We start from the raw sequence: 12,585 nt of genomic DNA on the forward strand, positions 1-12,585 counted from the left end.
CTTTACAAAAATAATACAAATATAATACATATATTTACAACAATCAAGCTGTGACGTTACAGTGATGAATTATACAGTTTGATCTTCACAGACAGGAATTATTTCCTGTGGTGTTCTCCTCCATAATGTCCACACTGACCTCCTGGATGGAGACAGGTCTGACTGGTCTCTTGGTTCTCCTCAGGTCCACAATCAGCTCTTTGGTAGAGATAGATAAATCAAATCTAAACCAAATTAATTCAGAATTTACTCAAATCACAAAATTCACATATTTTGTGACATTTTATAGCACCTTTAAATTTATTTATACAACAAATCTTCACTTTTATCCTTTATTTTCAAAACTCAAAGCAGGAAAACCAGAACCCAAAATGCAAACATGTTTGTGTTTTTACATATTTAACAATCTGGATATAAATATCACAAAATAAACATTTACTCCAATCAGTGTTTAACGTTCAGTGTCAGAAGTCATTACATAAATAGATAGGTTAATGTATAACATTTAAAATGCATTTATTTAGCCTTTAAAGTGATTTACAAACACAAATATCTTGTGTGAATATTTCTTTTTTTAACAGAATCACGTGAAATATAATTTGTTTTTACATTTAAAAAAATAAACGTTTTAATAAATAAAATGTTTGTCGCTGATTTTCCTCCTGGTTATGGTTGAAAAACCTCCTACATTATGTTTGCTAAAGCAAAACTAACAAAACATTAAACTTCACCTGTGTCTCCGCCCCTTTTAGGTGTCAGCTATCTCCCCATTGGCTCGTTCAACAGCCAATCAGAGGTGCACATGACGTCAGAATTCCAAGATGGCGTCATATTCAAACCGGTGACGGAATAAATTCACAGTAAGGTGTTTTTTTCATCTTTTAATTTGTTTTAAAACGTTCTTAACAAAACACGGAGTTATTTAATTATGTTGTTGTTCGTTCGGTTATACTTTAAATTCTCCTGACGGTAAAAAAGCGGAACATTTTGCTCATAACGACGGTTTTTCTTACACGGAACTCTGTGCAGAAAATAAAGGTTTTAAAGTTTAAATGGATTTTCAGTCAAAACATAAACACTTTATCAAACATCTGGAAATGTTATTCTAACAATATAGTCGGCATATGAATTCGGCTGGTATGAATCATCAGATTTATAAAAGTTCAACATTCAGGTGTAACTTGTTGATCCGATCAACACTTTTTACTACATTGTATCGTTTTAGGTCAAAAGTCCTTAAAATCCACACAAAGTGAAAGTCTCAGACTGATTATTGACTTTATTTAGTTAATAAACAGGACCTTGTGTAGTTATAAACAAGGTCAACAGCGCATGCGTTGACCTGCTGTGTTTGTCACAGTGCGTGCGTCTGTTGCCGAGCAACCAAACCTAGAGACTCATCATCATCATGAGTTAGTGATTAAAAACATATCAAATACATTTAGAGAAAAATAAAAACACATGGAATACATGCACACAAATAACAACTAATATATATTTAGTCTTAAAAAAACTAGTGTAATTGTTGTACGGCCTCCAAGTGAAATACACAAAATGACTTTAAATTCACACAAAATGACAGAAAAATACGCAAAAGGGAAACAAAAACACAACAAATGACTTTGTTGTTTCCTGTTAAAACCCAGACGTGTGTAATAAACACTCAGCAAGAGGAGCATGGAGGCGGAGCCTAGAGGGAAAGGGGTGGGGTCAGAGCATAAGAAGGCGGATGAAGGCGGGGCCTGGGTGAAGCTGAGGATGAGGATCAACGAGCTGGAGAAGGACAAACTGCTGCTGACGTCCAATCACAACCAAGAGGTGAGCGTCATGTTTAAGCCCCGCCCCCTGACCACAAACGGCAGTAAACGCCACGGTGTGTGTGTGTGTTCAGGTGTGTGCGCTGCGTGCTGAGCTGGCTGCTCTGCGTGCGTGTGCAGAGCGTCTAGAGGCCCAGAGGGCGGAACTTTGTTACCAGCTGACCGTCGCCGCCGCAGAGAAACACTCGCTCTCAGGTAGCCCAATCAGAGGCTCCCGTTGGTCCATCACCATGGTGACCGCTCCATCGTCAGCGTGTGTGTGTGTGTGTGTGTGCTTCAGAGCGAGCGGACAAGGACCAGCATGCTTTGCAGCAGGAGGTGAAGGAGCGTGAGAGAGTGGTTCAGAGACTACGACGACGTCTCAAGGTAAACATAAGTAATTATCAATATGTTATTATAAATATATCTTAACTTTAAAGAATAAAAGCAGATGTGAAGAAGCCCAAACCTTCAAAATAAAATCATGTTCTGCTCCAGGAGCAGCAGGAGGAGCTACAGGAGAACCAGAGGAGAGAGAGAGAAGAAGAGAGGATGAGGAAGGAGAGAGAGGAGAGGAAGAGCAGAGAGGAAGAGGAGGTGATGATGATGATGATGGAACAGATGATGATGATGATGATGATGATGGAACTAATTATTATGGTGATGATGATGATGATGATGGTGATGATGATGGTGATGATGATGATGATGATGATGATGGTGATGATGATGATGGTGATGATGATGGTGATGATGATGATGTGATGATGATGGATGATGATGTGGATGATGATGGTGCTGCTGCTGATGTGATGATGATGGTGATGATGGTGATGATGATGATGATGATGATGATGGTGATGATGATGATGATGGTGATGATGATGATGATGATGATGATGATGATGATGATGATGTTGCAGCTGATGAAGACCTTACAGTCCACTCTGGAGGCGGAGCGAACGGCTCACCTGCAGTGCCAGGTAAGTGGGCGGGGCTTTCGTCATGTGACCCTCTGTTTGCTGATATCACCTGTCCTGTCCATCAGGTGAGGGGGCGGAGCCTGGAGGCAGCCCTGCAAGAGGCGGAGCTCTGCGGGCAGCGTCTGAGGAGCGGCAGCACAGAGAGAGAGGAGGAGCTCAGAGTAGAGCGGGAGAGGAGGAGCCTCACTGAACACGCCCTGCAGAGGTACACACAGTGTTTCTCACATCATCATCATCCTCATCATCATCATCATCATCGATTGTCTGTTTGTGTCAGGCTGCAGTCACAACTCCTCTGTTGTCAGTCTGAGCTGAGCGTCGCCATGGAAACGGAGAGAAAGACAACCTCTGACCTCACAGAGCAGTTGGAGGAGGAGAGGAGACGTCACGCACACACACTCACACAGCTGCAGCAGATGATCCCAGACGCTGCTGCAAAGCCTCATGGGAAACAGAGTCCAGACGTGCTGCAGCGACTGAGGTCCATTCTAAGCTCCGCCCACTTCAGACAGGAAGCAGCCCAACAACAGATCCTGAAGCTGCAGCAGCAAAACTCAGAGCACGACCGCCAGCGACATGTGAGTCACATGACCTCAGACACACCCGGTCACATGACCAACTGAGATACACGCCCACATCTCTGCAGGAGGCGGAGCTAAGGCTGAAGGAGGAGGCGGCAAAACTGAGACAGGCCACAGCGGAGAAACAAAGACTGGAGGACGAGCGAGAGAGAGAGAGCGAGCAGTGGGCGAGCGAGAGAGCGAGAGAAAGAGCTGAGTGGGCGAGCGAGAGAGAGAGAGAGAGAACAGAGTGGGTGACCAAAATGGAGAGAGAGAGAGCGCAGTGGGCGACCGAGAGAGAGAGGTATGAAAAAGAGAAGGAGAGAGAGAGAGCAGAGTGGGCGAGCGAGAGAACTGCAATGGAGGCGGAGTCACAGCGAGTCACTGAGGAGTCAACAGTGAGTAAAGAGTCGGTTGTCATAGTAACAGGTGTAACTAGTCTAACTAGTCGTGTGGTGTCTGTGCAGGTGCACCTGTCCTTCCTCTACTCTCTCTACCAGCATCTGCTCTCAGGCTGTGTCACACATAGACATTATATACGTAGACGTCACATTGACTGTGGAACAAGGCTGGAGGAGGCAGTGGTGCACGAACATGTAAGAGATCAAATATTATTAACAGGTTGTTATAACTGTAGTGACAGAACCATCCATGTTATGAATCTAGCGTTCCTATAGCAACAGCCTGTTACATAGAACAAACAGACTTACTGCAATAATTTATGTGTTAGAAAGAATCAATACAGCATCTGTTAGAGCTAATAATAATCATAATAATGATGGAATTATTATTCTTTATCTCTGGCTACAGAGTAATTTAATGAGACAATGGAACAGTGATGACAACATTATTAAATAATAATAATAAGGTCATATAAGAATATAATATACCTATAGCAATAATAATAATACAATGAGAATACCAGTAACTATAATATACAATATTAATAATAAAAAAATAATAATGACAATATAGTGAATATTTTAAGAATAGTAATAACATTGATTGTTTTCTGGGTTCCTTTTGTTCTATTTATATATCTATTTTAATTTAATTTAATCTATCTAATTATCATGTCTGACGTTTGTTACAAACAAACCCAGTGAAAATTGCTTTAGAATTGAGTGAATTATAATAACTTTAATAGTGTAAACACATCATTCTCTATAGATGTAATGCACTGTAGGAGGGATTAACACCTTTCCAAGATGGCCACCCTAGTGGGCGGGGCAGTCGATGCAGCGTCTACATATATAATGTCTATGGTTTGCTCTTCCATCAGCCCCATTGCATCATGGGTAACTTCACATGGGAGGAGCTCTGTGATGTCATCACTGAACAGGTGGATCAGCTGACCTCTGACCTCAGCACAGCCAAGGAAAAGGTGTGTGTGTTACTGTGTGTGTGTTTTATTGTGTTTAAATGTGTGTGTGTCATTCACAGGTCAGTCGCCTCCTGCGTGTGTGTGAACAGAGAAGTGTGTGTGTTGAACGTCTGGAGCACAGCCACAAGTGTGTAGTGAGTCAGCTGAAGGTACACACACACACACACACACACACACACACACATAGTAACACACATTAAAAAACACATACACACACACACACAGTAACACACATTAAAACACACACACACAGTAACACACACACACACACACAGTAACACACATTAAAACATACACACACATAGTAACACACATTAAAACACACACACACATAGTAACACACATTAAAACACACACACACAGTAACACACACACACACACACACAGTAACACACATTAAAACACACACACACATAGTAACACACATTAAAACACACACACATACACACACTAAAAAAAAAAAACTCACACACACAGTAACACACACACACACACACACACACACACACACAAACACACATTAAAACACACACACACACAGTAACACACATTAAAACACACAAACATACACACACACACACAGTAACACACATTAAAACACACACACATACACACTAAAAAAAAAACACACACACACACCAATCAGAGGTGCGTTCAGGGACACGTGTCACTGTGGTATTTTTCTGTTTTTTAGCTGAGTCGTTCCCAGTGTGACTCGCTGACCTCTGACCTATCAGAGAGCAGGGGGGAGGCGGCCTCGTTCCTGGCAGCCTGCGCCCTATTGGCTGGAGCTCTAAGACACGCCCACCGCCGCCTTCTGCGTCTCTGTCACATGAAAACTCTGCTGTGGTGGCGACTGCAGGAAGGGGTGGAGCTAGAGCAGGAAGTACGGAGGCTGGCCGACGCCCTTGGAGGTGGGTTGCCAGAGCCTGGACGAGCAGTGGCGAGAACACGTTGGAGGCGGAGCCTGTGGGCGGTGCTAGCAGTTACACGCTGGCAATTATTGGTTAAAAACAACCACGTCGTGTTCTGGTTTGATGGAGTGGGCGGAGCTATGGGTGTGTGTGGCTTCAGGCAGGAGGCGGAGCCTGACACAGGTGAGTCCATCACTGTCAGGTGATTGGTTGTTACTGTGGGAAGGCCCTGCCCATTGTCAGCCGACCTCTGCGTTCCAGGTGATTTACAGCTTGGCTCCGCCCACCTTCGCTCCACTGTGCTGTCGTCCATGTGTGACCTGCAGGGGACCTTAAACCAGACAGGTAGGTGTGTGTGTGTGTGTGTGTTATTAGCTATGTCTAAGTGTATATTTCTCCTCAGGCTCCGCCCACATTATCCCAGCTGGCCGCTCTGCCTTATCTCGCCTCCTTGATCACGTCCTGGACCAATCAGAGCTCAGTGCTCTGAGCAGGCGTGTGACCTCTCAGATAAACATAAAGGTTGGTCAGGAAGTACTTCCTGTTCTTTGACTCCACCCACTGACCTCTAAATGCGTCCTATAGGCTGTGGCGTCTGTCCTGCAGCAGCACTTCCTGCTCTTCAGCCAGCGGCTGCACTCCTCTGAGGTGGAGAGGCGGAGCCTACGGCTGGAGTTATCCAATCAGAGCAGAGGAGCTGAGAAGGAGAAGGTGTGTGTGTTATTGTGTGTGTGTTTAAATGTGTGTTAATGTGTGTGTGTCCTCAGCGCTCCCTGAGGATTGTGGGTAAACACCTGGTGGAGCTTCAGTGGAACAGGAAGCAGCTGAAGAAGAAACTGAAGGAAGCTCACAGGTACTTCCTGTCACACACACACACACACACACACACACGAGCACTCACTGTGTGTGTGTGTGTGTGTGTGTGTTCTTCTTTAGACGCAGTGATCACATAATCAGGTGGATGAAGGCTGCAGAGATGAGCTGTAACCTGGTAACACACACACACTCTAACACACACACACACACACAGTCAGACACACACACACTAACACACACACTAACACACACACACACACTAACCTGTGTGTGTTCCTCAGGTCACAGAGAGCCTCAGCCAATCACAGCACCCCCTGAGGGCAGTGCCCCTCCTCATGCTCAGTAGAACAGAGAGCATGCTTGGAGCTCCAGAGCTGGAGGCGTGTCAGGTGATGGAGGGGAGGGGCTTATTTGTTTATCTGTCCTCTGTAAACAAACATTGACATCCTGTTTGTTTGTCTACCTGTGCAGAGGTTCCTCTCGGCCGTCTCTCAGCTCTGTCATGTCTCCTGCTCCAGGATTGGTCGGCTGGAACAAGAGGTATCTGCCCACTCTTGTCTCCGTGACAACCGGGGGGTATTTCATCAAAGTGTTCTTAGTAGAGCCAGGCCTATGGTTTAAACCTGGTTTGAAACCGTCCGTGACCACGCCCCCTTTTCCCATTCCATCAAACTCTTCTCAGCTTGAAGCTCTCCAGCTCAGCCAATCAGCTGACAGTGTTTAGATTAAATACACGTCTTCATTAGACCAATGAGATTGATCACAGATTTAATGATTAGAGACGTGAGGGCGCATGTGCTGCAGCTGTTACAATGATTAAACAGCCAATAGAAACCACTGCTGAGACTAACAGAGGTTTATTCTATAAAGCAGGTTATGTTCAAACTCTGAATATGTTCAGGATCAAATGATGAAACTCTGAGTATCTCATTCATAAACATGAGGTATGTTTATCTCTGAGTATGTTACCATGGTAACATTGTCCATGAACTAAACCTGGTCACTGGCAGGTTTTATCAAAGAAACCCTGGGTTTCTACCTGGCTCCGCCCACCTGAACACTTTAATAAACTTTAACACTTTTCTCTGAAACACATTAGTGACATCACACACCACAGACGTGTTCACATCATTACTAATGTTGTTGATTTACGTCTTTTTTTATTTTTGTGATAACAGTAGTTTTCTTTCTAACATTGTAGATGTAGATCATTTAGTGAAACACACTGAGAGGTTGATCTACATTAAAACATCTACTGACGTCTGTAGTAAAGTTCACTGAATACAAACCTGTAGATAATATAAAGGAGGAGATGATCATTTAAATTAATACACTTTTAAGGCTTGATTATAGTTTTATATTGTTATACAGTTAAATCTGTAGATCATACATCTATGATGATATGATGTCACAGTGAATTGTGACACTGCTCTTGAAAGCGATGGGTCGTGGGTTTGCGTCCCGCTTCAGTGTTTTTTTCATGACGTAGAGATGACTCTGGTGATAATATTACATTAAAATCAATATAAATGATTAGATATGAAGCATCAGTCACTGTGTTTATATCCAGTGTAACAGGAGGACTCTCTATACAGACATCCTATGATGCTGACACGTCTCCTCAGACACATTTTATTATTATTATTCACCACTCGTCACGTCACTGAAGAGATAAAGTGATGAAGTGATCATAAAGTGTTATTAATTACAGGTGATTTAATCACTATAATCACTGAAGACTGAACACACCTTTAGAACAGGATCATATTCATCAAACACCGACTTATTTCACCATCAGAGTGAATATATCACTATCTTCTGTTTGGTTGTCATGGCAGTTTGAGTATTCTTTGATCCATTGATGATGGCTTTTTATCGCGCGCGTGCACATCAGTAACCCAAGGTTAACATACTCAGGGTTGATTAACACACTTCATACCAGCTGTAATGAATCAGATACACAGAGTTTCCCATCGCGGGGTATGTTGACCTAGAGTTTATGGATAGACTCAGAGTTTGTTAAACCTCCTTTATGGAACACACCTCAGGACGTGACATCATTTGTTACTGAGCAGTGAGAGTTTGATGGAATGGGAAAAGGGGGCGTGGTCACGGACGGCTTTAAACCAGGTTTAAAACGTAGGCCTGGCTCTACTTTGAACACTTTGATTAAATACCCCCCTGGTTGTTTAGTTTGTTGTTTACTTTGTTTATTTTGTTGTTTACTTTGTTTGTTGCAGGTGCCAAAGTTCACAGAAACGTTTCCACTGATCAACGTGAAAACAACCACTGTGTCACCATGTGATCAGTCAAAGCTCCGCCCTTTTCAAATAAACCCAACCCCCTCTGTGACGTGAGCCCCCCCCCCTTCTGTTTTACCTGTGTTTTTTCAAAATAAATTAAACTTTACAAAATAAAGGCTGTGACCTATGCTTTCTGCGCTGTGACTGGATGAATGGAGTTGTTAGCGTAACTTAGCATCTGAGCGCTGACACAGCGTTTCTTCAGAGCTCATGGCACAGATTAGCGTTAGCTAGTGGATAGGCGGTGCTAACAGTTAGCCTCAGACAGAGGAACACACCACTGCTAGCACAGATAAACAAATAAACAACAAACTCTGCAGAGGTGTGTTCCAGAAAGGAGGTTCTATAAACTCTGAGTTAGCATATGGTAAACTCTGGGTATCTGATTCATTACAGCTGTAATGAATCAAGTGGGTCAATCAACCCTGAGTATGTAAACCTTGGGTTACTTACGTGCACAAGCGCAATAAAAAGTCATCATCAGTTGAGCAAACATAACATGAGCTACCATCTGGGGAAACACCTACAAAACATATCTTGAACCTTTATTTAAACTTTAAAAAAAAGCAATTAGAATTCTATATAAAGCACCACACAACGCACACACGAACTATTTGAAAAGGCCAAATACCTAAAACTGCAAGAAATAATACACTACAACACAAATTCTCGCATTTAGGGCCTCACTTATAACACTCCCATATCAAATACAAAAACGTTTCACATACAAACAAACTGCTTATGAATTAAGACATAATAATGTGTTTATACAAGAAAGGGTTAAATCTAACATTGGAAAATACAGCACAGGAACTGGAGGAACGCAAACAACGTCTGGGGATGAAATCTGCAGGGAACAAAGACGACACGAACATCGATGGAGAGGAGGAGGAATAAAAAAAGACAACACTGACTACAGATGAGAATAAATCCTACATAAAAAAGCACAAAAAAAAAATGAAATTGTGTTCAGAACAACCTAAGACTGTTTGACCAGACAGACAAGCTTTGATTTAAATTTTCTGAGTTCAAAACAGTGGACGGGCCTTGGATAAGCAAACTGCTTCTCTCGTCTCTTTTTTCGGCATGGACAAAAGAAGAAAAAAATAATAAAAGGGAATAACAAAACTTCTGTGAATGCAACCATGTCGGAAATAAACTGAATAAATAAATAAATAAAAATAAACCATGGCAACCACCCAGAAGAAAGTAATAGGTTTTGACAGTATGGCCCAGGCAGGTACTGAAAATGTCAGGCAAGATATGGCTTAAAAAACCTTAAGTATTCTTAGTATTAAGTCACATCCTGCAAAGATGAAATTCTACACTGGTTTTGATTCATACGAAAAATTCCGTATCCCGTACTGCTTTCTGGAACCTGACTTTGATCACCTCATCTACTGGGGTTCAAAGCAGTACACAAAGGAACAATTAAAATTGTTAGAGTTGTTTTTATCAAATCTAATCATTTTCTCATCTTCTTTCCGGGTTTGGCATCCATCCGTCAACAGTATAGAGGATCTTCAGGACGTACAGTATGTAGACTTGATGCACAGGCAGTAACATGTGTAAGTAGGTAACAGGCATAGGTAGGTAACATGTGTAAGTAGGTAACAGGCGTAGATAGGTAACATGCGTAGGTAGGTAACAGATCTAAGTATGTAACATGCGTCGATAGGTAACATGTGTAAGTAGGTAACAGGCGTAGGTAGGTAACATGCGTAAGTAGGTAACAGACGTAGGTAGGTAACATGCGTAGGTAGGTAACAGACGTAGGTAGGTGTAGGTAAGAGACGTAGGTAGGCAACAGGCGTAAGTAGTTAACAGACATAGGTAGTTAACAGACATAGGTAGGTAACAGGCGTAAGTAGGTAACAGGCGTAAGTAGGTAACAGACGTAGGTAGGCAACAGACGTAGGTAGGTAACAGACGTAGGTAGGTAGGTAACATGCGTAGGTAGGTAGGTAACAGACGTAGGTAGGTAGGTAACATGCGTAGGTAGGTAGGTAACATGCGTAAGTAGGTAACAGACGTAGGTAGGTAACAGACGTAGGTAGGTAACAGACGTAAGTGGGCAACAGACGTAGGTAGGTAACAGACGTAGGTAGGTAACAGACGTAGGTAGGTAACAGACGTAGATAGGTAACATGTGTAAGTAGGTAACAGGCGTAGGTAGGTAACAGACGTAGATAGGTAACATGTGTAAGTAGGTAACAGGCGTAGGTAGGTAACAGACGTAGATAGGTAACATGTGTAAGTAGGTAACAGGCGTAGGTAGGTAACATGCGTAGGTAGGTATCAGGCGTAAGTAGGTAACAGGCGTAGATAGGTAACATGTGTAAGTAGGTAACAGATCTAAGTATGTAACATGCGTAGATAGGTAACATGTGTAAGTAGGTAACAGATCTAAGTATGTAACATGCGTAGATAGGTAACATGTGTAAGTAGGTAACAGACGTAGGTAGGTAACAGACGTAGGTAGGTAACAGACGTAGGTAGGCAACAGGCGTAAGTAGGTAACAGACGTAGTTAACAGACATAGGTAGGTAATAGGCGTAAGTAGGTAACAGACGTAGGTAGTTAACAGACATAGGTAGGTAACAGACGTAGGTAGGTAACAGATGTAGGTAGGTAACAGGCGTAAGTAGGTAACAGGCATAGGTAGGTAGCATGTGTAGGTAGGTAACAGGCGTAGGTAGGTAACATGTGTAGGTAGGTAACAGGCATAGGTAGGTAACAGGCGTAAGTAGGTAACAGACGTAGGTAGGTAACAGGCGTAAGTAGGTAACAGACGTAGGTAGGTAACAGGCGCAAGTAGGTAACAGACGTAGGTAGGTAACAGGCGTAAGTAGGCAACAGGCGTAGGTAGGTAACAGGCGTAAGTAGGTAACAGGCGTAGGTAGGTAACAGGCGTAAGTAGGTAACAGACGTAGGTAGGTAACAGGCGTAAGTAGGCAACAGGCGTAGGTAGGTAACAGGCGTAAGTAGGTAACAGACGTAGGTAGGTAACAGGCGTAAGTAGGCAACAGGCGTAGGTAGGTAACAGGCGTAAGTAGGCAACAGGCGTAGGTAGGTAACAGGCGTAAGTAGGTAACATGTGTAGGTAGGTAACAGGCATAGGTAGGTAGCAGGCGTAAGTAGGTAACAGACGTAGGTAGGTAACAGACGTAGGTAGGTAACAGACGTAGGTAGGTAACAGGCGTAAGTAGGTAACAGGCGTAAGTAGGCAACAGGCGTAGGTAGGTAACAGGCGTAGGTAGGTAACATGTGTAGGTAGGTAACAGGCATAGGTAGGTAGCAGGCGTAAGTAGGTAACAGACGTAGGTAGGTAACAGACGTAGGTAGGTAACAGACGTAGGTAGGTAACAGGCGTAAGTAGGTAACAGGCGTAAGTAGGTAACAGACGTAGGTAGGGAACAGACGTAGGTAGGGAACAGACGTAGGAACTCACCTCTGGATCAGGTCCTTTTTCCATCTTTAAACTGCCATTTTTACATCTCAGCTACTTCTTCTACTGTGCGACTGTTGTGGCCTCAAATTATGTGGAAATTACAGCTCTGCGTACATTTTCTGGTTTTAAAAAGTACAAAGTATCTGCTCTCTCCATATCATATCACGGCGTTGGCAGGCATTCAGACGCATTTGGTGCAAGCTTCTTCCGGACATGCGCAGTGAGGTATGCAAGCCGTCTATTGCCAGTAATAATAAATAAATAATTGATAGTTAATTATAATAATTAAACAGTACAGCACTTTGGTCAGCTGAAGTTGTTTTAAAAATGTACACAAGACAAAATTAGTTTTCTAAATGTTGATTTTGTTCTCTACAC

At 42.9% G+C, this 12,585-nt stretch overlaps 1 protein-coding gene across 2 annotated transcripts; it reads left to right on the plus strand.

The window, feature by feature from the left end:
- Nucleotides 1-752: 752 nt before the first annotated feature.
- Nucleotides 753-8,820, plus strand: ccdc171 (coiled-coil domain containing 171). Of its 2 annotated transcripts, XM_028442417.1 has the most exons (21): nucleotides 753-860; nucleotides 1,647-1,818; nucleotides 1,892-2,012; nucleotides 2,098-2,183; nucleotides 2,295-2,393; nucleotides 2,720-2,779; nucleotides 2,845-2,984; nucleotides 3,057-3,357; nucleotides 3,426-3,737; nucleotides 3,807-3,935; nucleotides 4,622-4,723; nucleotides 4,783-4,872; nucleotides 5,418-5,820; nucleotides 5,899-5,982; nucleotides 6,041-6,159; nucleotides 6,223-6,348; nucleotides 6,405-6,490; nucleotides 6,574-6,628; nucleotides 6,735-6,842; nucleotides 6,925-6,993; nucleotides 8,694-8,820. In XM_028442417.1, exons 2-21 carry the CDS (start codon nucleotides 1,678-1,680, stop codon nucleotides 8,808-8,810), a joined length of 2,748 nt encoding a protein of 915 aa, XP_028298218.1. In that variant the 5' UTR covers nucleotides 753-860; nucleotides 1,647-1,677; the 3' UTR covers nucleotides 8,811-8,820. The 2 variants fall into 2 exon arrangements, with proteins under 2 accessions (XP_028298218.1, XP_028298217.1); XM_028442416.1 differs by having other exon boundaries at nucleotides 3,426-3,935.
- The last annotated feature ends 3,765 nt before the right edge of the window (nucleotides 8,821-12,585 follow it).

The sequence above is a fragment of the Gouania willdenowi genome, unplaced genomic scaffold (genome assembly GCF_900634775.1).
Source record: "Gouania willdenowi unplaced genomic scaffold, fGouWil2.1 scaffold_51_arrow_ctg1, whole genome shotgun sequence".
Classification (NCBI taxonomy): domain Eukaryota; kingdom Metazoa; phylum Chordata; class Actinopteri; order Blenniiformes; family Gobiesocidae; genus Gouania; species Gouania willdenowi.

Bases quoted from the DNA above. Each gene is read 5' to 3' on its own strand.
- ccdc171 (XM_028442416.1), top strand. From the start codon at position 1,678: ATGGAGGCGGAGCCTAGAGGGAAAGGGGTGGGGTCAGAGCATAAGAAG. The intron at 2,184-2,294 runs GTAAACATAAGT...GTTCTGCTCCAG, and splicing joins GACTACGACGACGTCTCAAG to GAGCAGCAGGAGGAGCTACA. The intron at 6,994-8,693 runs GTATCTGCCCAC...TGTTTGTTGCAG, and splicing joins TTGGTCGGCTGGAACAAGAG to GTGCCAAAGTTCACAGAAAC.